The sequence below is a fragment of the Rhinolophus hipposideros genome, assembly GCF_964194185.1.
Source record: "Rhinolophus hipposideros genome assembly, chromosome: 26".
Lineage (NCBI taxonomy): Eukaryota > Metazoa > Chordata > Mammalia > Chiroptera > Rhinolophidae > Rhinolophus > Rhinolophus hipposideros.
In genome coordinates, this window is record NC_138072.1 from 15,946,870 (window position 1) to 15,967,943 (window position 21,074).

The 21,074-nt window shown below is 41.3% G+C and overlaps 1 protein-coding gene across 2 annotated transcripts in view; it reads right to left on the reverse strand.

Annotated features, from left to right (window-relative positions):
- Positions 1-21,074, reverse strand: part of KIF26B (kinesin family member 26B) — a 414,751-nt gene that overhangs the window by 115,308 nt on the left and 278,369 nt on the right. For both annotated transcript variants that reach the window (XM_081038975.1, XM_081038976.1), the window contains one exon: positions 3,810-3,993. In XM_081038975.1, coding sequence (XP_080895101.1) covers positions 3,810-3,993 — 184 coding nt within the window. The remainder of the gene's footprint in view (positions 1-3,809; positions 3,994-21,074) is intronic.

Genomic DNA, 21,074 nt, shown 5'->3' on the forward strand with positions numbered 1-21,074 from the left:
TAAATCAGGCTGTCCTTCACATGGGTATAGGTGAGTGAGCTGTCTAAGACTAATGGGAATAATGCACTAAATTACAAGTGCTGTGAGGGTGGAATTCCGCCTTGTCTGTTCATGATTGCAAGCCTACTGCCCAGTACAGTGCCTGACACACAGTAGGTCCTCAATAAATATTTGCTGTGTGCCAAGAACGGCTTTCAGTGCTGAGTATCTTGATGTGGTTTTTTGTGTTGTATGTGTGCTGTTTCACCCCCAAGTATACTGAAGTGACCTCACATTCTTCCAGCACCATGGCCTCCAGAAAAACCTTTGCCTCAAGAAGTGCTCAGTGGCAGCAAAGATTCTGGGTAGAGGGTGGGGGGAGTGGCCAGCAATGACCGTGTGTGTGTGTGTGTGTGTGTGTGTGTGTGTGTGTGTGTGTGTGTGGAAGGTGGGGGTGGTGGGGAAGGAGTTGCTGCTGGAATCCTGGGACGGAGGGGAGGGGTGGAATGGAGTATCCTGACCTGGATCTCTGTCTGCTCTTGACCGTCACCACCCTTTTTCTCCCAACCATGACTTTGAAGGGAAGCCTGTCCTTCTCCAGTGGATGAAGGCAACTGGTCCCAATGTTACTTTGCTACCATCATGGCTCCATGACACGCTTGTTTCCATCCCCAAATTTGAAAGGCATGTCTATCTACCTAGTGGCAGCCCAGTGAGACAGTAGAAAATAACATGGCTTAAAGATCCTGACTTCTTCATTTGATTCAGAAGGTACGGGGAACTCTCTTACCTTTTCTGGGTCTCAGTTTTCTTGTCTACTACATGAGAGAGGCTGCCCTAAATAACCCCATAAAAGCCCTCCATGCCTGTGAAAACCTCCCAGGTTTCCTGAGGAAGTCCTTTGGTGGTTGGGGCATGAGAGGTGGGGTTTGGGCTGGGCTTGCACCCAGCCCCTCCACAGGAGGCCCCAGCTCCAGTATAAATAATTAGGTTGCTTTTGGCAATTTTGTCAAGCTTATCTGCTTCAAACATACCGATTTATAAATTGTGTCAATTATTTATGTTCTATATTAAACTCCTTTGTATTTCTTTGAGATGTTCATATGTAAATTATGCAACAGAGATAAATTGATGGAAATTCTTTCCATGTGAGTGAACAGAAGGGCAGTTCCTAGTTATAGTGAGATATTGGGGGGGTGGGGGTGGGAAAAGCATGAGCCTGGGAAATGGGTGCCCTAGAGCAGAGCAAAGGCCTTCTAATGTTATGAGAAGCAGACACTCCGTGTGTAGCAGGCGGGATGGGATGGGAGGGGTGCTTACCAACCTCTTATTTCAATCACACACATGTTTTCCAGTAACAAGTATATGATTAGTATGGTCTTCCAGAGAGCACACTCCCTCCCTCCCATGGCCATTTCCTCCCCACCAATGCCCATCCCCCATGCTCAGCAGAATGGCTGCCATGTGGCCACTGGTCAGACAGAAGTCACCCCTTCCATCACCTTCTGATGACACCCAGCCTGATGACCCCATCCATGACACACTTTCAGGGACAAACTCAGGGCTTCCTGCCATTCCTGGCTGGTTAATGTCACCTCTTTCTCTCCCATTGAGAAAAAAACATTGGATTGCAAATGAGTGAGAGGGATAATGTCTTCCATAAAAAAAAATTTAGTGCATGATTTGCAAGCTTTAGTTTACTAACAATTATAATGTTAATTGTAGTTGCACCTGGTCTCATACCTGCTTATCGTATTTATAATTATATGTGGTCACTACTCACAGTACATTATGAAATCAAGATCGAATCAGTGCCCTCCAAACTATTCTGGTGTAAGTGCTGAGTCCTCGCCCTGGCTGGTAACACTCTTTCTGCTGGTTCAGGCCCTGGCTTGGTATCCTGCTTCCCTTGTCTCAGAATTATAGTGAGGTAGATAAGGATGGAGGGGACAAAAGGCCCTAGGATTGGGGCTCAGGCCATCCTGAAGATGTATCTACACTGACCCTTTTAGGAACCACAGACAGGGCCGCTGCTAAAGAGGCAGAAAGACAGTTTCTTAAGTGTTTCATGGTGAGGGTCCTGGACAGGGCCACACTGGGGCATATGAGCCCCTGTTTGGCTAACAATCTGGTATCCTTCAAAGGGATAGCATTGAAACGTCTGTTCACATTTATTCAGAAGAGAAGCTGATGTTGTTCAGACACGAGATGTGGAGACTACAGTGATAGCTCGATTTCACCTTGCCCCGGGCAGTTCAGCTCTTCACCTTCTCTGAAGCAAAGCAAAAGCCCACATACACTTAATATGGTTGGGACATAAATTTTATGCTATGTGTCTCTTACCATATTTAAAGATCATTTCTTTTAGTTTAAGAAGTCCTGCAGTTACTGATACACACCATCCTTAGAAAGCAGCATATCCACAAGCCATTGTTACTGCTATGTGCCCCTGGACAGGTGTCACTGCCCTTTCTCAGCAGCTCCCACCCAGGTGAGTCCTCTTCTGGAGAGGAGACCTGGTCCATACAATGACCTGCATCTCCTTCTCTGGTTGTCGAACCTACTGCAGTTCTCACAGACTGAGCCCAGGCCACTACCCTGCTGCCTAGTTCCCTGCTTTACCTCTCGGCCTGAAAAAGCCGTCAGCAGAAAACTACCTGCCTCACCTGATGTCATAGAAAATTCCAGGGTTGGATGCTTTCCATTAGAGTAAGGATTGCTCTACTCAATAGAGTCTTAAAATTGAGACACTGTTGGACTGCGTAACATAGTAAGTCGATACCTTCCCAATGGGGTGGTGAAGTCTGGGGATGGCAGCGCGTGGAAGGAAACAGGAAACATGAAGAAAGGAGAAAAGCACCAAGGGAGAAGGACAGGGGGAGCCAGGGTGAACTCCAGAAGGAGTTCCGAGTTGGGCTGAGGCCAGTGAAGGCCAGGAACCCGGGAATAACTATGTTTGAGGGTCAAGGGGAAAGTGAACTAGGGATTTAAATAAATCAAAGCTCAGGCTGCAGAGTTGAGCAGCCTTCCGCATGCCCTGCAACTTTCCAAAACGAAGTCTGGGTGACTCATGGTAAGTTGGCAAGAGACTGGAAAGGTTGTTTGGACCATCCGACTTCTGATGAAAATAAAAGAAATAACACAGCCATCTCTTTCTCTAGCTAAATGGCTTCATACGTCTCAGCTTATTTAGCAACTGAAGAAGAGAAAACCATAAGGTGCTTCCCCCCAGGTATTGATCTCAGAAGACAGTTTAAAGATGATATTAAAAACTAAGTTATCCCAAACATAGCTGAACGACATCTCGCAATAGTGCTCTTACATCTCTTACTAAGTATTTGTAACAATTCAAAATTGCATTTCTTGGCTAGAATAGCACAACTGAAAATGCTCCCCAGAAATCCCATCAGTGGTCTGGTACAAAAGCAGAAATAGTGATTTCTCTGAAGGTGAGGGGGAAAAAAAGGAAGTGTCACCAGGAATTTACAAAGCATCTTCATGTCTTATTCCTGAACTGTGACTGCTCTTTGTCTCTTGCCTCTGCCTTCCCTCTTTTGTGGCTTTGTGTCTTTTCTTTAAAGGGTTACAGTTCTGTGAACCAGGCAGAAATGTTTTTCCTTTCTGCCAAAATCAGATGTCCAGTAACTGGCAAGTCTTAATTTGCTATTTAGTATATGTAGCCAAAGACAATTTTACAGGACTCCCATAGGAATTTCCTTTTGTCTCCCTTTTTCCCCCTGTCACCTTCTTGTTTTAACCAACCAACCGGAGCCCATATTTTCTTCTTGCCCTTGATACACAACCCCACACACTAAGCCAGGGGTGCCTACCTTGCCCAGGCCCGGGGTATCCTTCACCTTGTTGACAGCCCTCAGCAGACAGGGTGGGGCTGGGGGAGGGGAGGTCTGCAGAATGCCACTAAAGCTGGTGGCAAAGAGAGGTGTCTCGGCAACCGAAGAAGTAGAAGGTCGATGTTTCTTCTTTTTAGAAGACAGATTTAACTTCTGGGCAGCTCTGGAGGGAAAAATGCAGAAAAGGAACAATAAGGGGAAAAGTGTGGTACAGTCAGATGTGCTAGAGTTACTTTGTTTTCTTTCATTTAAAGAACCTCCTAGTTCTTCTTGAGGCCTAATAGTCCTCTCTCCATCCTCCGTGTGCCCTGTAGCAGCCCCGTGCTACAACACAATGAACTAAAGGATCTACCCAATCATTTCTACAGCAGAAAAATAGTCCTAACACTGCCTGGTTCTGCAATCGAGGTTTACAAAGAATTGTTTGTTATGCACAAACACTCAACTTAAGCATGAATGAAGCTGGTCATCTTTTGGGATAAACAGTCCCTATTAGGTTAATCACTCCATAACTTCTCTAGTATAAACTCAAGTGGGAGAGACCTTATGAGTTACTTAGAAATTCTAACACCTTGTAAAACCCAAACCAGTCTGATGAAGAGCCATGTGGTGAGCAGTCAAGGTGTGTTCCGTACACGCTCGTGGAAGAAAAACACACGCCCCCGTGCAATGGGGAAAAATAAATCAAACATCACACCAAATCAGGAGAAACTCCAGTCAGGGTGTTATGTCGAGGGCTCCGACTTCACGCTGCTCATGTGGAAAACAGGCTTATTTTCCGGAGCGGTCTTTCACTACAAAATGCAATTCATTTTTTAATTGGGTTGTTTGTTTTTTTGGTGTTGAGTTGAGTTTTTTATAAATTTTGGATATTAACCCCTTATCAGACGTATCATTGACAAATACATTTTTCCATTTTGTTCACCTGCAACTAATTTTAAAAAAATGCAATTCACGTTCAAGTGGCGGGGGGGGGGGGTGGGTGAGAAGGTCACAGCCAACAAAGGTGACACTGAGGGTACAACCAGGACAGACAGGAGTGGGGGAGGTTGCCTCATCACTAATACATTGGTTGTTCAAATCACATCTCCCTTCATTCAAATGTTCTGTAACATTCAAAATACGGTAATCTTATTATGGAGAAGAGGAGAAAAACAAGGCAAGAACAATATGAGACAAAAGCATCTCACAGACCGCCATATACTCAGTTCTGGATGAATTCTCAGTGCTTTCACACTATACTTATTCGAAGAATTCCGGTTTCCTTGTCAAAGGCTACTCAACACTCGAGCGGCTGCTTAAAACAACTGGACAACCGTGACTCGATTCTCTAGGTCAAAACCTCACACTCCATCCAGTGAGCTCACCAATCACATAGTAAGTCACAGGAGAGGCAGGTGGAAAAGACAAAATCAGCACCATTTGCACCTTCTTGCCCCCCGCCCCGCATCATAATGATCTGGAAAAGTTAGTCTTAATTTTGTACCAGTAATTATCATGCTTTTGACAAATCCCCTGAGCTACAAAATTGCCGCGCACAAATACAGCAAATGGAAATACCATTTCAAAGCTTAATTTTTCTCAGCCATGAAACTGAAAATTGATTTCACAAGCGTGAAATACAGAGAAAGGAGATACATGAGGAATAAGAGATTTTGATGGAATGATACCCGCCCGCCCCATCCCCAGTCTCAATCCCATGTGCCTGATTCAGGGAACTCTGCAGTCACTCAATCGAAGGCTGAGGAAAAGGAAAAGCAACGGAAGGAGACTTCCGTAATGCTTCTTTTGTCAATCAGTGAAAAGAAAAATAGAAGGAATGATTCTTTTTTTCATGATCTCATTGCCTGATACTTTCTATCTAAAATTAAAGGTGAAGCATTATTGGTCAATGATGAGTCTGGCGCTTCCCTCGGCAGTTTCCATTTCTCTTTGAGATGCTTTCCTTGAACAAACAGCGACTCATCCAGGTGTGTGCATCAGCACTTTATTCTTCTGACACGCTCCCCTTGACTCAGCGACCCCTCACTGATGTCAAGCTAGGCTGCCTATGTCTTGGAGAGTTAGGAAGAAGGGGGAAGATGGTGACCTGCTAGTAACTGAAAGGTGGTATTTCTCTATTTACTTTAGGGTTCTATTGTCCAGTGGCCAAAGGATGGGGGAGGGGAGGGTCACTGTGGTTCCTACTCCCCCACCAGTTGGGATTCCAAGTCCAAATGGGGAGACAGAGAGGAGAGTGGAGGAGGAGAAGGGAGTGCTACTAAAAGGCACCTTAGAAGAGGTAGTGGCCTGTTGGCTTTTTTCTTTTTTTTTTTTAAATCTCTACGACCCATGTCCACATACACCCCACACATGGACCCTGCAGAAGAAGATAGCAAGGGTCTGTGAAATTAAAGCATATGAAGGACATACCCAAGGACATCACTTCTCTCTCTCTCTCTCTCTCTCTTTCTCCCTCTCTCCTACAGTACCAACTTTCACTCTGTAGTAGGTCATTCCCAATGTCATACAAACAGACTGGTATTTCTGCTATCTTAAAAATTAAAACACAAATCCTTCTCTTGATTTTTCTTCCCCAGCCAGCCACTGTCCTGTTTCCTTGCTCATCCTTGCAGGAAACTTAATGAAAATGTTGTGTATACTTGCTACCGTGTTTTCACGAAAATAAGACCTAACAAGACAATCAGCTCTAATGCGTCTTTTGGAGCAAAATTAATATAAGACCCAGTATATTATATTATATCATATCATATCATATCATATCATATCATATCATATCATATCATATCATATCATCATATCATACCATACTATACCATATTATATTAAAGATCCAGTCTAATATCATATTAAAATAAGACCGAGTCTTATATTAATTTTTGCTCCAAAAGACACATTAGAGCTCATAGTCAGGCTAGGTCTTATTTTCGGGGAAATGTGGTATCTCCAATTCCTGTCCTTTCATTCCCTATAAAGCTCATTCCCATGAAGTGATCGACCCACTGTTCCTCTGAAACTGTTCTTGTCAAGGCCACCGATGAGCCATGGCCGCTAAATGTGATGGTCCTCAGCCCTGTCTTACTTGACCTATTAGAGCACTCCTCCTTGTCATACTTTCTGCTTTACATTTCCAGGACATTCCTGGACATTCCCTTCTAGTTTCCTTTGTTGGTTTCTTCTCTTCTCCCCAATCTCCCAGGAGTGGGGTTCCCTTAAGCCTCAGTCCTTGGTCCCCCTTAGTTCTACACTCAATCTCTTGCTATTTTCCTCCAGGATCATAATTTCAATAGCATTGTTATGTCTTGACTCCTAACTTTTTATTTCCAGCTTAGACCTCTTTCTGAAACTCTATATTTATTTTTCCAACTACCTCTTCAATAATTCCACTTGGGTGTCTAATAGCAATCTCAAACTTTCATCTCTAAAATCAAATTCCTAATCATTTCCTGAAAAACTAAATGCCCTCAGCCTTCCTTCTTTCAGACAATGGCAATTCCATCCTATTATTGTCAAGCCTCAATTTCTGCATAGTAAGATACAGCAAAAATAGTACCTACTATTAGACTTTATAGACTTTTAATGAAAATTAAATAAGAGTACATGTAAAGGGGTTACCACACAGGAAGAACTTAATGCATGGTACTTCGAAGGCATACAGTGGTAAGTAGTGGAGCCCAGACTCAGTCTAGTCTATGTACCAGTATTGTGCCATATCTCTGAACAGGTAGCAAAACAAGCAGGTGAAATGTAAGGGGTTTATAAGTGTAAGGGACATCTATCTACACACTGGATAAACCACTAGTGATGGGTCTGCTTCATGAAATAGTTAGGGCATATCAGGGGTAAGTATGCATGCATTTGGAAAAATCAGATAACTTCCAAAATCTCATTCCAGGCAGAGATTCTGGAATGATCCTGGAATCTCTATGCCATTTAGGGAAGCCTCTGTTGGCCTCAATGCAGTAAAACACTGAGGGAGAGGATTATTTTGAAAATCCATTTAAAAATGATTTTCTTCTTAAAGCATGTCTAGAAAATAAACATACCAAGAGAATTCCAGAATTTAGAAATTAATGGAAGTCACAGTTTATAGCCATATATTCCATAAGTTTTTATTTTAATTTCCACATGATCATAGTCAGCTGTTTGATCTCTTTTTTTATATGTTCCAATTTCGTGGAAGTCAGCAGCTTCTGCTCTTTTTATATAGTACTTTAATGACATGCAGATAGGAGAAGGTTAAGGTCCAGAAATCATTCATGCATAATTATATTATTCAGTGACATAAAGAAATAATTAAAAAGGTAAAGGCTTTTGGGCTGGAAGTGTATTTTGTGTAATTAATGCGTTATGTTCTTTCTTCATAGGGAGAAAAACAAATGAGTGCATTATTTTTATAAGATTTCAAACAATAAGAAATTAATCTAAAATGCTATCATAAGCAATATTTACTTGTCTCCTTCTTACCACAGATTGCATCACATATTTCCTAAAGCTATTCATCCCAGCATACATCTTTAAATATCCATGAGCTTCATTTAATTCTCTGTGCCTTCTTTCAAGAAAAAATAGTCTCTCTAGCAGGTTGAAATTAATATTTACTGAACACCTATAATGAAAGTGGCACCATGCTAAGCATTATCAGGCTGTGAGAAGAGCGATGGTGTGAACTTGGCAAAAATTTAAACCTTGAGCTCAATTCTTCCCTCTGGCTTCGACCCCTCTCTCCATATCCTTGCTCATCTCACCCAGGAGACAACACATCAATATGATGATATATGAATTTAAGAATCTGTTTAGAATTGAGATGACCTTCACATAGGATGGAGACTTGTTTTCATTAGCCAGATCTAAAAACAAAAACAACAACAACAACAAAATGATGTAAATAATTATCTGGTGAATTTTATTGGTTTTGGTGGGAGAAAGTCTTATATCTCAGGTATATAGATTGGAGGGAAACTTACGGAGATTTTCTGACTTATTTATTTATTTTTGCATTTGTGTGATAGACTATTTGACCTTTGATTTTCAGAACTGTGGGGGTGTTTAAATGGACAGTCCCTCGGTCTAAGTGCATCTCATGAGAATTAAATTGGGGTCTACCAACATTAGTGTCTAGGGATTACCAAAATATCAACCTAACAGTCTTGTAAGAGTTATTAGTTTCATGAAGAATAGAACTTCCCTTAGGGAACAGGCAGAAATATCAGGCAGTATAGTCTTTTTCTTTTCTTTTTTAAAGGATTCTCTATCCTTTTAAAAATTCTATGCACCATGTGTTGCTAACCACATCCTGAGAGCATTTCTTCTTGTCTGGGGTGGGGGGGTGTTCAAATGGGGGATACTCAGATAGGTGGATAAAAGGTTTATAAAAATTAAGAGTTCATTCAAGCTCAACAAATTGGACCCAGGCAATTGATTGGTGAGATAGCAACTGAAAAACTGCTCGAGAGGAGGGCAGGGTGAGGCCCTCAGAACTCAGGAGACCACATCTGCTGCACAGAAAGGGTCTTGACCCAGGAGGGAGGCGGGAGTGGTAGAATCTTCGCTGTCAGCATGTAAAAGACAAGCCAAGCTGCAATTTAATGTGACAATGGCTGGGGCAGCATTCAGCTCCAATGGCTTATGTGCCATTATAAAACATTTCAATGCTCTGAGGATTAAGACTCTCTGATAATGAGCAATGACATGACAGATCACAGTAGCTCCTAGGAAATCCATGGGGTCCATGACGCAGGGGTAGAAGAAAATAAAACAGATTATACATAAGGAGGATATGTGACAAGAACCAGTGGTCTGAGGCAAAGCTTCTGGAAAGAGTTAAGATATCCATCTACATGTGAAAAAACACCAGTTATACTTCATCTTGAATTAACACCGACTTAGAAGTATTCTGGCACTGCTGTGAAGCATATTAGTCATTTCAGAGACTCTCCAAACAGGGAATAAGAGTATCCTCCTTCACCTTTCCATTTTCTAATTGGTTGTCACCGAGGTCATTTCCATGTCCCCAGAGACTGGAAGCATATGGGTCTTGGGGTTTTTCTGATTTTTATGTAAATGATCCATTTCATTAGTGCAGGAAAATAATTCATGACACAACTTCAAATAAAATGTTTACTGCTAGGAGGCAAAACATGGCTGACCATCAACCTCAAACAATATTGTGTTAAAACACTACAGCCAGGCAGTTATGATTTGAAAATGGATTGATTTTTGCAACTTAATGTACCACCTGAACCCATAGTGGTAATTGCTATGAATTTCCCCTTATTCGTCTCTTAAAAATGTACCCACTCTTCAAGGGCTTGTACAACTTGCCCTCACCAGCTATTTCTGGGACCATCATCCTTTCCCCTGAAGACATACAGCAATTCATCTTGAGAGTATCTATCTTAAGTTTTAACACTTAATGAGATGCTGCTTTGCCATGTGGTCTTTCCCTTCCGTAGGTTATTAGTGTTACCTGCATCACAGCACTATTAACTCATTGAAGGTCAATACCATGTGTCTCCTTTCTTCTGTAGCTCCCAGACCAGCCCCAGGGCTTTGTGCCTTATTGACGGGCTAGTGTATCACTCAGTGCTTCCTAACCGATCTGGCCTTTGGATCTACACCAACAAACGCCACCTCCCCAGCTTAAGTAGTCTGCAGTTCTAGATAATGCTTAGAGCTTGGGTTGTTTCCTCTTTCTAAAGTACTTTCCACACATCATCACATCCATCCTCGCTCAGCCCTGTGAGGCAGCAGAGAAGGTATTTGTGCTGCAAATTACAGATTTAAATAAAATGAAGGCTCAGAAGTTACCTGATTTTATCCAAAGTCACACGACTGGTGATTTTCCTAGTTGAGATTAGGATTCAAGTTTTCTGTTTTCTAGACCCAGGGTCTTTCCAGTACATCATGCTATTATGTAATTTGCTAAATAAAAGCAGTTATTTTATTTCATTGGGGCAAATAAAACCAAATGATAATCACTTGTCTAATAACGAAGACAAAAAAAGCAGTTACATATTTTTGTATGTAACTCAAATCAAATCATATATAAGCATTTACCAATTACTGATCTAGTTGCTTAGCAACCTACCTGCATATCATAGGGGAAAAATGTCTCCGCTGAGTGAGTTAGGTCATGCCCAGAATTAGGACGTGAAAGGCAAATTATATGAAAATGGCTTCTCTATTCCTACAATCCCGACCCGGGGTGAGTCTGTGCACGATGAGACCAACAATCCAACAACTATCACCAACGCACAACATCGTTCCATCCCAGCTCATGCCTCTCCCTCACAGAATCAAAAAGAATTCTGGAAGCTGCTTAGAATGCATTTCCGTGCTCTGGATACTCAATCAATCAATCAATCGATCAGTCAATGTTTATTGAATGACACCTATACACAAAAGAACTATGAGATCCAGAGACTACACACATCACTAATGTCACCTTTGCATTACCCAGCAATTGCTATGTGTTCAAGAGTCTACTTCCGTATTGCACAGTGAGAAGAATCCACACCTCCCAACGTTACTGATAACGCCATGTTGGCTCCCCAGCAGCAGAGATGGAGAGCTGGGAAGCCTGTTGATGTACAGCAGGTAAATCCACTACCCAGCTAAAGAGCTTCACCATAAGGCTGGAGCTAAAAGCTTTTCCTGAACTGTGCTATCTGGGGAGCACTCCTTTCACTCAGGACTGGAGGCACAAAAACTGGTAAAAAGCAGTATTTGAAAACCGTACTGTTGGTGGGTGTTACTAATCCACTTAGGTCTGGATTTTTTTCACGGCCAGAGTGAGAATAGTAAGGGTAAATGAAACAGTGACTCAAGGCAAAAATTGTGGGAGAAAAGGAGCCCATTCATAAACAAACTAATTCTTTGACAGCAGCTATCCAAAGCGTAAGCTTCCTTGCTTAAGGCCAGGTACCTAGGAAAGTGTTCGCTGAGCCAAGCTCCTTGTGTGAAAATAGAAACGCTTCGATCTGCCCAAATAAAGCCAATGATTCATAAGAGAATCAGCCATCAGCATGGAAAGCTAAGCAGGACTGCAAAGCGTGGATGTGGTATTTCCTAGACGTGGACTTCTGGATTTTAGAAACACCAGATACACACTCTGTCAGTGGCAGAGTCGATGCCTTGCAGGGTTCCTGTGTCTCCAGAGCTCAGAGGGCAGCAAGCGGCCTCCGCCTCCGGTTCTGATGGGTGCACGTGCTGTTGTCTTTCCGGTGCTGTGGTTTCTCTGGGCTCAGGTAAGCTGCTCTGGGATTGGGAACATTTTCAGAAAGTCTCTTCTACTTGTCTTGCCAGGAGTACGGCCCTGTCAGCTCGTTATAAAGCAGCTGCTCAGTCCTCTGCTGTCCCTGACCCCTGCTCACCTCTGGCCACCTGGAAGTAGGACATGACACTGAGACTGATCTTCCTGGCTTCCTTTACTATTCCGTGTGACAGGGACTCGGATGGAGCACCGTCACCAAGGGGGCTGGGCCCAGGGCCCAAGAGAAGGTTGGGGACCTCTGCTCTAATGAACTTAATTTTGTCTAGAACCTGACATGTTGGTGCCACACTCCATCGGCAGCCTGGGGACAGGTGGACTGCTTTATTACACTTTTCTATTTCTGTCCGTCCAGCAAACCCAGTGAGTCAACACATTCCAGGTGAAGACCCAGCAGAAAACTCCTAGAAAGAGGGACGTTCTGTTTCTGAGACTCAATGACTTCAGCAAGGACCTGAACTTGCTTCCAGCCTCAGCAATCTTTCCCGTTGTGAGAGAGAGCGCCTCCACTTTTTCAAAAACATTGGAAAATGGAATAAAGCCCAATTTACTTTCAATTCACACGCAATAGAAAAGTCTAAAGGAACACAGTGCCGATATAGGAACTGCCTTTGATGCTGTGTGACACACGCGTTAGCTCTTGACTCCATAGCTATTAGCTTCTTACTACGACAGCACGGTGATTTCTCTCCACACAGACCTACAACGCTATACTTCCTTCCTCCCTGCTGTCCTGGAGGGGTGAGTTCCCACCTGCCCAACACACTCGTGACAACTGGATTACCAAGGAGGCAAAATGCATAATAGACACAGAAGTCTGGAGGTGCGCCTTTAGGGCATTTTGCTTAAAGAGTGTTGAGGAGATGCCCCGGATAGTGCCAGGTGAGGAGAAAGCTCAGGGCGGCACACTGCCTATACCTGTGGGACAGTCTTGCCTGCTGTCTGACCTGGTGCCAGTGACCATGCACCTGGGTTTGACGACGTTGCCACAGCTGTTCCCCCGTTCTCCCTGCTTTTGTTCCTGTTACGTAGGCTGTGCCAAGGCCTGGGGCTGTGTCTTCCCAGCCTCCTAACCTGGCTTCCGGATCGCTTGTATCTAGGCTGCTGCTTATAGGCCTTCCGCTCCAGCCTTGATGGATCTCGCTGACTTTCTTCCTTATTTGCACGTAGGTCCCCACGCATGTTTTCCTGTTCTAACTGACCTTCTAGTCATCAGTCCCTCTGACCAAATGTTCCTGGTCTGCAGATTGTTATGTCCCTGGCCGGATCTGCCCAGACCACGCCTGCTTAGTACCAGGAAAGCAAGGCAGCTGGGTCTGCTCCAGAGTCGTACATTGGTAAACTGGGCTCAATAAACAAGTGAAAAGAATTATGAACACCTATGACACCAGACCTAAGTCAAGGCGAATGCAAGTTTAAAAATCCATCCCAAACTAGATATATATGACTTTAGTTCATTGTCATTCCTGGTATCTTTCATAAACATCAATTATTGAGAACTGGCTACCTTTATTGAATGGAATTGACGAAACCATGCCACTACAACCCAGCTATTTCAATTGCCTATAAATATAGACAGAGAAAAGATAATCATAGACTAATTAAAATTCATTTCTGGTGGACCACTAGTGCCTGGTTTTTCTGCTAAAAAACGATTGTCCGTAATACATGTACATATAAACCTTCCACAGTATAAGGACTATCTAACTAAAATTAAGATTCTTTCAAAGAATAAGCATATTCCAGATAATTTGATTTCAAGAATCTAATGAATCTAATGTTCTTTTCATTACATCATGCTGCCTTTTAGATGCGAACTCTAGTAGTTTCTAGTTAAATCGTTTATATATATGCTAATGTAATGTTAAAAGGAAGAAACTGCATGATGTACCACGAACACAGTCCATTTAAAAGCCAAAGGTGACCACTATTTCCCTTGGAGTTTTCCATAATATTTGTCTTAGCCTTTTGGTAGATAATTATCTTGAAAAGCATACGAAACTGAAAAGCAATTGCGTTGTTCACTTTTAACGTCTTTATATTATAAGAAACGGTGCAATATTCTCACTTTCCCCATGTTTTGATCTTGTGAAATTAAAAACTGACGTGAAATTACCCACTTCAGAAATAAGTTGTTGCTTGAAGCAGCAAATTGCTATCAAGGTGTGATAGCTAGAAATGGGCAGCGTTTGCAGAGAAAATAAAGCCTTTAATCCCTAACTCTTTACTCAATACCAATAGCTCTTTCAGAGCAAAGCTAATTAATTGTCAATGTGAGGTGACACGCTCTGTCGTTTGGGGGCTTCTTGGTTAATTAAATTTGAATATAACCGTTGGTTTCGTTTGCCAAAGGAAGTCATTTCTTTTTCCCTCTTTAACGTCAGTATTTCTTTCTGTTTAACAAATTGTTTACTAATAGTTGAAATCTGAAGAAATGCTTAGTTATTTCAAAGAACAACAATTTGCATGGCGTCTCTGCTTTGCACGATATGAACCGGACACAGCAGTGGCCCAGAATAACTGCCCCTGACTCAGTGGCAAGGCTGGACTGCCCCGGATCCAGGAAGTCTACCTGCCGGTACCTCAGCAGCCCCTCTAGAGGGAGAGACAGAAACTCACATCTCTTTTCCTATCGACTCTTCTGCCAAGGCACTTGGGATGGAGTCTGCAGATCGCTGAAAACCATGGCAAATGCACACTGCAAAAGTGCACTCGTCACGGTCATGTTCAAAAGCTGCGAAGCAGAGGAAAGAAGGCAGCTTCTGTTTTCAATAAAGTAGAGAAGCGATCTCCACGGAGCAGACAGGACAGATGAGAGATTACTCCAGAGCAAAATAACTTGTGAAAGGAGAAAGACTCTATAGGAATCCTGGCCTATTGAGACTAAACAGGCAATTCCTTCTGTGACTTTGCAGCAGACCTGCTACAAAGACCCATAACTTACTTTTTGTTGCACATACTTGCTTATTTATTTCTGTAGGTGGGGGGCAGTTATGCTATGAAGTAGCATGGGAAGTTGGGCAGGAGGTATAGGTAGGTCTGGGGTGCCCTAGACCTGCCTAGAGGTAGGTTTCCATTGACAGGGCATGAACTTGACCACTAAGAATGGACTTCCTCCGCACCTCCTATTCCCCTGTTAAGATTATTCTAATGCTGTGCCAGAAGTTTTTGGTGTCTGTGTGTGTGTGTGTGTGTGTGTGTGTGTGTGTGTGTGTGTGTGTGTGTAGTATGTGGAGGGAGGGCGAAAGCAGGAAGAATAATAAAGAACATAAAAATAAGACGATAACTCAGTGGCTTTCTCTCAAGTAATTCATCTCTCTCAACTAAAGGCTTTATTGCGTTCCTCATAGTTTCTTTTTTGTCTTGTAGTTAATAAGTATTTTTGAAAAGAATTATCAAATGATTAAACACTGATATAAAGAAAAGAAATTACTTGGAAAAATACCGCAGGCAATAGGGACATTTATCAAAATAAGGTGAAGGGTTAGTTCAAATTTCCTGGTTAACTTCATAAAAATAAAATCTTCAGCTATGTTAAACTGAACATTTAAGTAACATTTACTTTAGAGGGCATTTTATTTTTAGGTAGGTAAAATCTACAGTAGGTAAAATTAATTTTTTTATGGTGTGGCTACTCTTAGCTATTAGAATCCTAAGTTAAATGATTCCCATTTTTGCAGAATTTGGAGGATGATTACGTTATTTTAAGCAGTTAATAGGTTTAAAGTACGACCTCAACTTTACTAACAGATTGTTAATTACAACTCTAGTTTTCTAACTCTGAATCGGTGGCTAAGAATAAACTTCCCAGGTCTGATATTATTATAAGGAAAATAATAGTTCTGTGCTAATAGAGCTCGTAGGAACAGATAGTGTGAAAAGAAGAAAGAGTCCGCTGTCCAGATGAGGGTGTCATCCACCTGTGATTGTGAATGTAGTCACATGAAGTTGGACAGAAGGTAACTCGTGTTACATAATCAATCAAGCACAATCAATCATCTGCTCGTGTGGGTTCCCCCGTTTACACAACAGATACACATCTACAAATTGCTTGTAATTTGGGTTGTTATAAATTGAATCTTATTCCACATTGATTTTTATTAAAATTTCAGACACATTTTACCTTCATGAATGATATTCAATTGAGAGTGGCTACAAACATTTTATCTTTAAATCTCTGTGCTTCCCTTCTACTCTGTCAAACAAATCACTAATACCAACCGATGCAAAGAGTTGCTCAATGCTGCATTTAAAAATGCACAGAAGTGCATTTTTACCAAGAAATGGGTCAGAAATACATAAGATTTTTCTTTTTGAAAAAAGCCTCCATAGACAGAAACCACTGATTTTAAAGATAGACAGTCTTGGTTTAGCTCTTCGTATTTGGATACGAAAAATATTTGGTTTAGGTTTTCAGACTGGAGAGTCTTCAGCATGAGGATGGCAACTGGGGTCATAAGAACAGATGAGATGGCCCCGGGAGACACAGAGTAGAATGAGAGGAGAAAGTGGCCTGTGATAGAACCATGAGAACCACAGCATTTCATGAGTGTGTTTATAGAGGTGGATATGAATGCATCCATAAAAAACATTTCTGTAGCTAATAAAGATTAAAGAAGATGTAGTTCATCTTTTTATCCAGGCATTTATTTATTTACATTATTCAACAGATACTGACCGAACACCTACTATTTATAGATTACTATGCTATTACCCAATGTTCCCTAAATAAGAATCCATTTAAAAAAAAAAAAAAAGGCAGAAAGACTAGGAGTCTCCAGACAAATCCCATGTGTCAGTTTATAGGGTGAGGATAATATAACCCGATATAAAAATACACAGGCTTTAGAATCAGAGCAACTTGGTTCAAATCCTGCCTTTGCCATTTCCTTGAATGTGTATGAAAATTATGACACCCACTGCAAGAATCTGTTCTGAAGCTAAAGACCATAACGTATGGAAAAGTGACCATGAGAATGAGCTGCACACATTAAGAGCTAACACATGCCTTTTTCCTTCTTTCTTTTCACTCCTTTCTGATTCATTTGCCTTAGTTTCAATAAAATGCAGAACCTAATTAATGTTCAAATGCAACAACAAACGTGGCCCAGGAACTGGTATCTTTCTTCTTCTTTCTTCTTCTAACTTTCTTCTCTCTTTCTTCTTCTAACTGGTTTCCAGTACATATTTTAAAATCTAATTTATTTTATAAATATTTAATTTTGTAAGTCATTCAAATATCATTTTGGGGAAACTGATAAGGTATAACTCCCTTTAAATGTTATATGTAACTATTCTGCTATTTATTGGTCTTTTAGGTGATTTTTTTTCTCATACTTTTATCAAAGTTGCTAAGAGGAGCTCACACCCAATGTCATACTATATAATAATATTGTATTAGTCAATTCTAATAGTTCTTTTAAAGTTAGTTCAGTTAGGTGGATCAAAATTAGTTAGGTGTTGCTGTGATTCTAGAAGATTAGATGATGAATACTCTAAGTCAGCCTAGACTAGAAAATTCCTTGGGTGCTTTCAGGCCTATGATTTCGACAGGCCTCAAGGAGTCTACAACACAATGTGGGTGGAGGAAAGAGTTATGTAAAGGAAGGCCTGTGATTCAATACATGTTTCAGCAAACATTTATTTAGTGTTATAGTACTTTAGTATTTCAGAGTTCCTTCAAGAGGCAGAAAAGAAAAATACTCAAGAGGGTAGTCTGTGGAGTCAAATGATCTAGGCTCCAATCTTTCTGCCACTCAAAGCTCTGTGACTCTGGTCAAGCTCCTTAACACTTCTGTGTCACAGATTCCTCAGCTGTAAAACAGGATATAAGAGCAGCTACCTCCTGGAGTTCCTGGCCTAACAGTAAATACCTAGTACATTTTTTTTTTTTACAATTATTTGTTCTAATTAAATATTCATATGAAAGCTGTATCCTAAATGTTTCTTTTCAGAGATTCTTTCACATAAGGTTCTAAAACAATAAATTACAGAAAGCAAGGAGAGAGAGATGCCTCTGCTTTCAGCCCTGCGGTCACCTTCTGAGGCAATTCTGAACACTGCCCACCAGGGCTTATCAATATTGCAATTGACGTGTGATATTGACTCTGATGTCTTTCAAGTCCCGGGCATCTTGAATATGAGTTTTGGTGGTACTGTTGGCTGCTGGGGCCTTATTAAAAGCCAAGAAAGGTCAGAAAAGAGGACGTTCTCAGTTTGAGTTGATAAATTGGGGTCTTCTGCAGCTTTAAATCAGATGTCAGGGAAATTTCCATCAGTGCAGTTGCTTTGGCCTGAAAACCACCAGCTGAAACTAGATTCTTATGTCAACTGTGTGTCTGCAGCCTTTGTGTGCTGGAGGCAATTACTTTGTTGGTTGTTGCTTTTCTGACAGTGTGTCCTCATGCCAGAATGACCAGGGGCAGGGTAACTCATTATCATATTTACTAAGGCACTGTAAGCCATGTCCTGGGGCGCTCAGAGAGCATGTGTGCAAAATAAATAAATACGCAAAACCAAAATGCTGGGGTAAGCAAACTAACACAGTTTAGCTTCAACTGGCCCACACTTTAAATTGGGTGTAGACAGTATCACTTTCCTTAATGCACTGAAAATACGTTGTGCGTGATGCACAAAGGCTGACGGAACCTGATTGCCACATGTCTCACACCAGCCAGGCACCTGGCAGTGTGGTCCCCGGTCAAGAAGGGAGTGGGCCAAAAGTATAACTTGGTACTACCTCTTACAATGCGCTGTGATTATTTGTGTCTTCCTCACGGGACAGAGAGCCCATAAAGTCAGGGGCCATGTCTACCTTTCCTACAATTATGTTCCCAGCATCGCCTGTGCAGAGAGAGCATGGATGGTTGAATGGACAATTGGCCCCAAGTCACTGACACTGAAAAAGAAAGTCTGGGTGCATATCTTTGTGACTGGTCAGCTCAATGGTGCTCGTAAGCTTCCCATCAATAAAAGAGTTTGCAAACATTGGTCCAGGTGGAGGTGATTTTTATTTCAGGATTCCTCCAGCTCGGAGGTTCTGCAAGGCTACGCTTTGGGGCATATTGGATATATTGAAGTTTCTAAATAGTTTCCAAAACAAGTCTGTCAAGTTATACTAACAGGTTTTTCATCATCTACGGGGTAGGTGATTATTTTTTAGTTTGTGGTGGGGCTAAAATAAGATGCTTTGTATTGCTTTTTAAAGGGTGCAGCACTATCTAGTCTGAGAGTTCCCCAGATCCACGTACCTTTACTTCCCTGCCTTCTCACTCATTCTACACTATTCCAAAGGGAAGGCACATAGTCAGAGCTGGTTCTTAGCATCTCCTGCTCAGATCTAAGCCTTGCGATGAGGGCATGGGATTCTGTTTGTTTTATTTATTGCCAAGAGTAGTGCCTGATACACAGTAGGTCCTCCACAAACACTTGTAGAATGCATGAGTGAATGAATAAACAGATTTTTTTGGTTTGTTTTTAAGGTTTGCTGGCTTCTTAAATGATGATAATCCATAAAATATTTTGTGGTATGGGCTTTTGTGGGCTATGTTCATAAAACAAATATAATTGTTGCGTTCATTATAATTATTTTCCACATCATTATTAGCCTGTACCCAACATTTGTTTTACCAAGCCTTTAGAGGAGGGATGTTTTGAAGTTGCCTGCTGAAGCAAATATTATCACTGAGTTCTCCATGAGGCAAAAGGCTGTAGACTTCTGCTTTATAAGGTTAATTCCAAAAGTCAATTTGATTAGATGATTCTTTTTTCCATGTGCGACATTTAGAAAAGAAACCATTTGCTGCCAGACAAGAAGGGGAGGGCTCTTTTTATTTCCTCCAGAGGGGGTTCAAAGTCTATATTTCCTCAGCTTACCCCTGGGGTAGTTCTTAGGATGAGAATGATGCTTTTGGATACTGCTCACATTTATTGCCAAGAATAGTGCCTGCTACACAGTAGGTCCTCAACAAACACTTGTAGAATGCATGAGTGAATGAATAAATAGAGTTCATTATAAATCTTTGATTTAAAAAAAAAAATATATATATAATTATCAAAATTACATTTTCAAGGTCGATAATGTTTCCGTACTTGAACAATATGTTGTTATTAGGCTATCAACAAATGACAATTCAACAATTCATTTTTATCTTGCTCTGCTTTCCCCCAGCATTAAAACATGGGTTAAACCAAACACTTAATTTTACCTAACATTTTTCTCTTGCTGGATGCTCAAAACATCTGAACTAAAACAAATGTGAGTGTGTTAAGTCTGAGTCAACACAGCAAATTCTCTAGTTCAGGCACAGTCATGCTTTTCACTTGGAAATAATTTTCCATTTCTGAACTTTAACAGATCTCTTTCATTGTATTTTAAAGATAACTTTCCATTTATATTCTTTACTACATGTCTTACCTCCTTATAAAACTGTAAGCTCCTGGAGGGTACAGCCAGTATCTCATTTAAATATTTATCCTACATGTTGCAAGGTCTTTATGAACAGTTGTTGAATGGAAAAAAAATGGATGCATAAATGGATAAGAGTGTGGCAGCTCCCATCAACTCTGCTTCCAGACTTTGGCATATTTTCCGTACCCATAATGCCATTTTTCCAAGATTTGAAAGTCAAAATATATGATCCCTAAACACTGTCCCAGCTCTAAAATGCAATTACTTCTGTAAGTTTTGACTTACTATCAAAAGGATCCAAAAATATTATTCCACCCTTCTTTGGTATTCTAGAAGGCTCCTTTAGTATCCTTTCCCATTATCATGAATTTTGGGTGTGCACCTGCAACTGGTTACCAGAATCTTGGCAGAAAGAGTGTTTACTATCAGTGTAAAAAGACTGAATTACCTGCAAGTTGCTATAAAATTCTGTGCTTTTACTACAGATCATTTTCCAGGGATGTCTTCTGAATTTTCAAGTGAAATCAAGTTGTTTGGACTCAGTCTCCTGATCTCTGTCCTG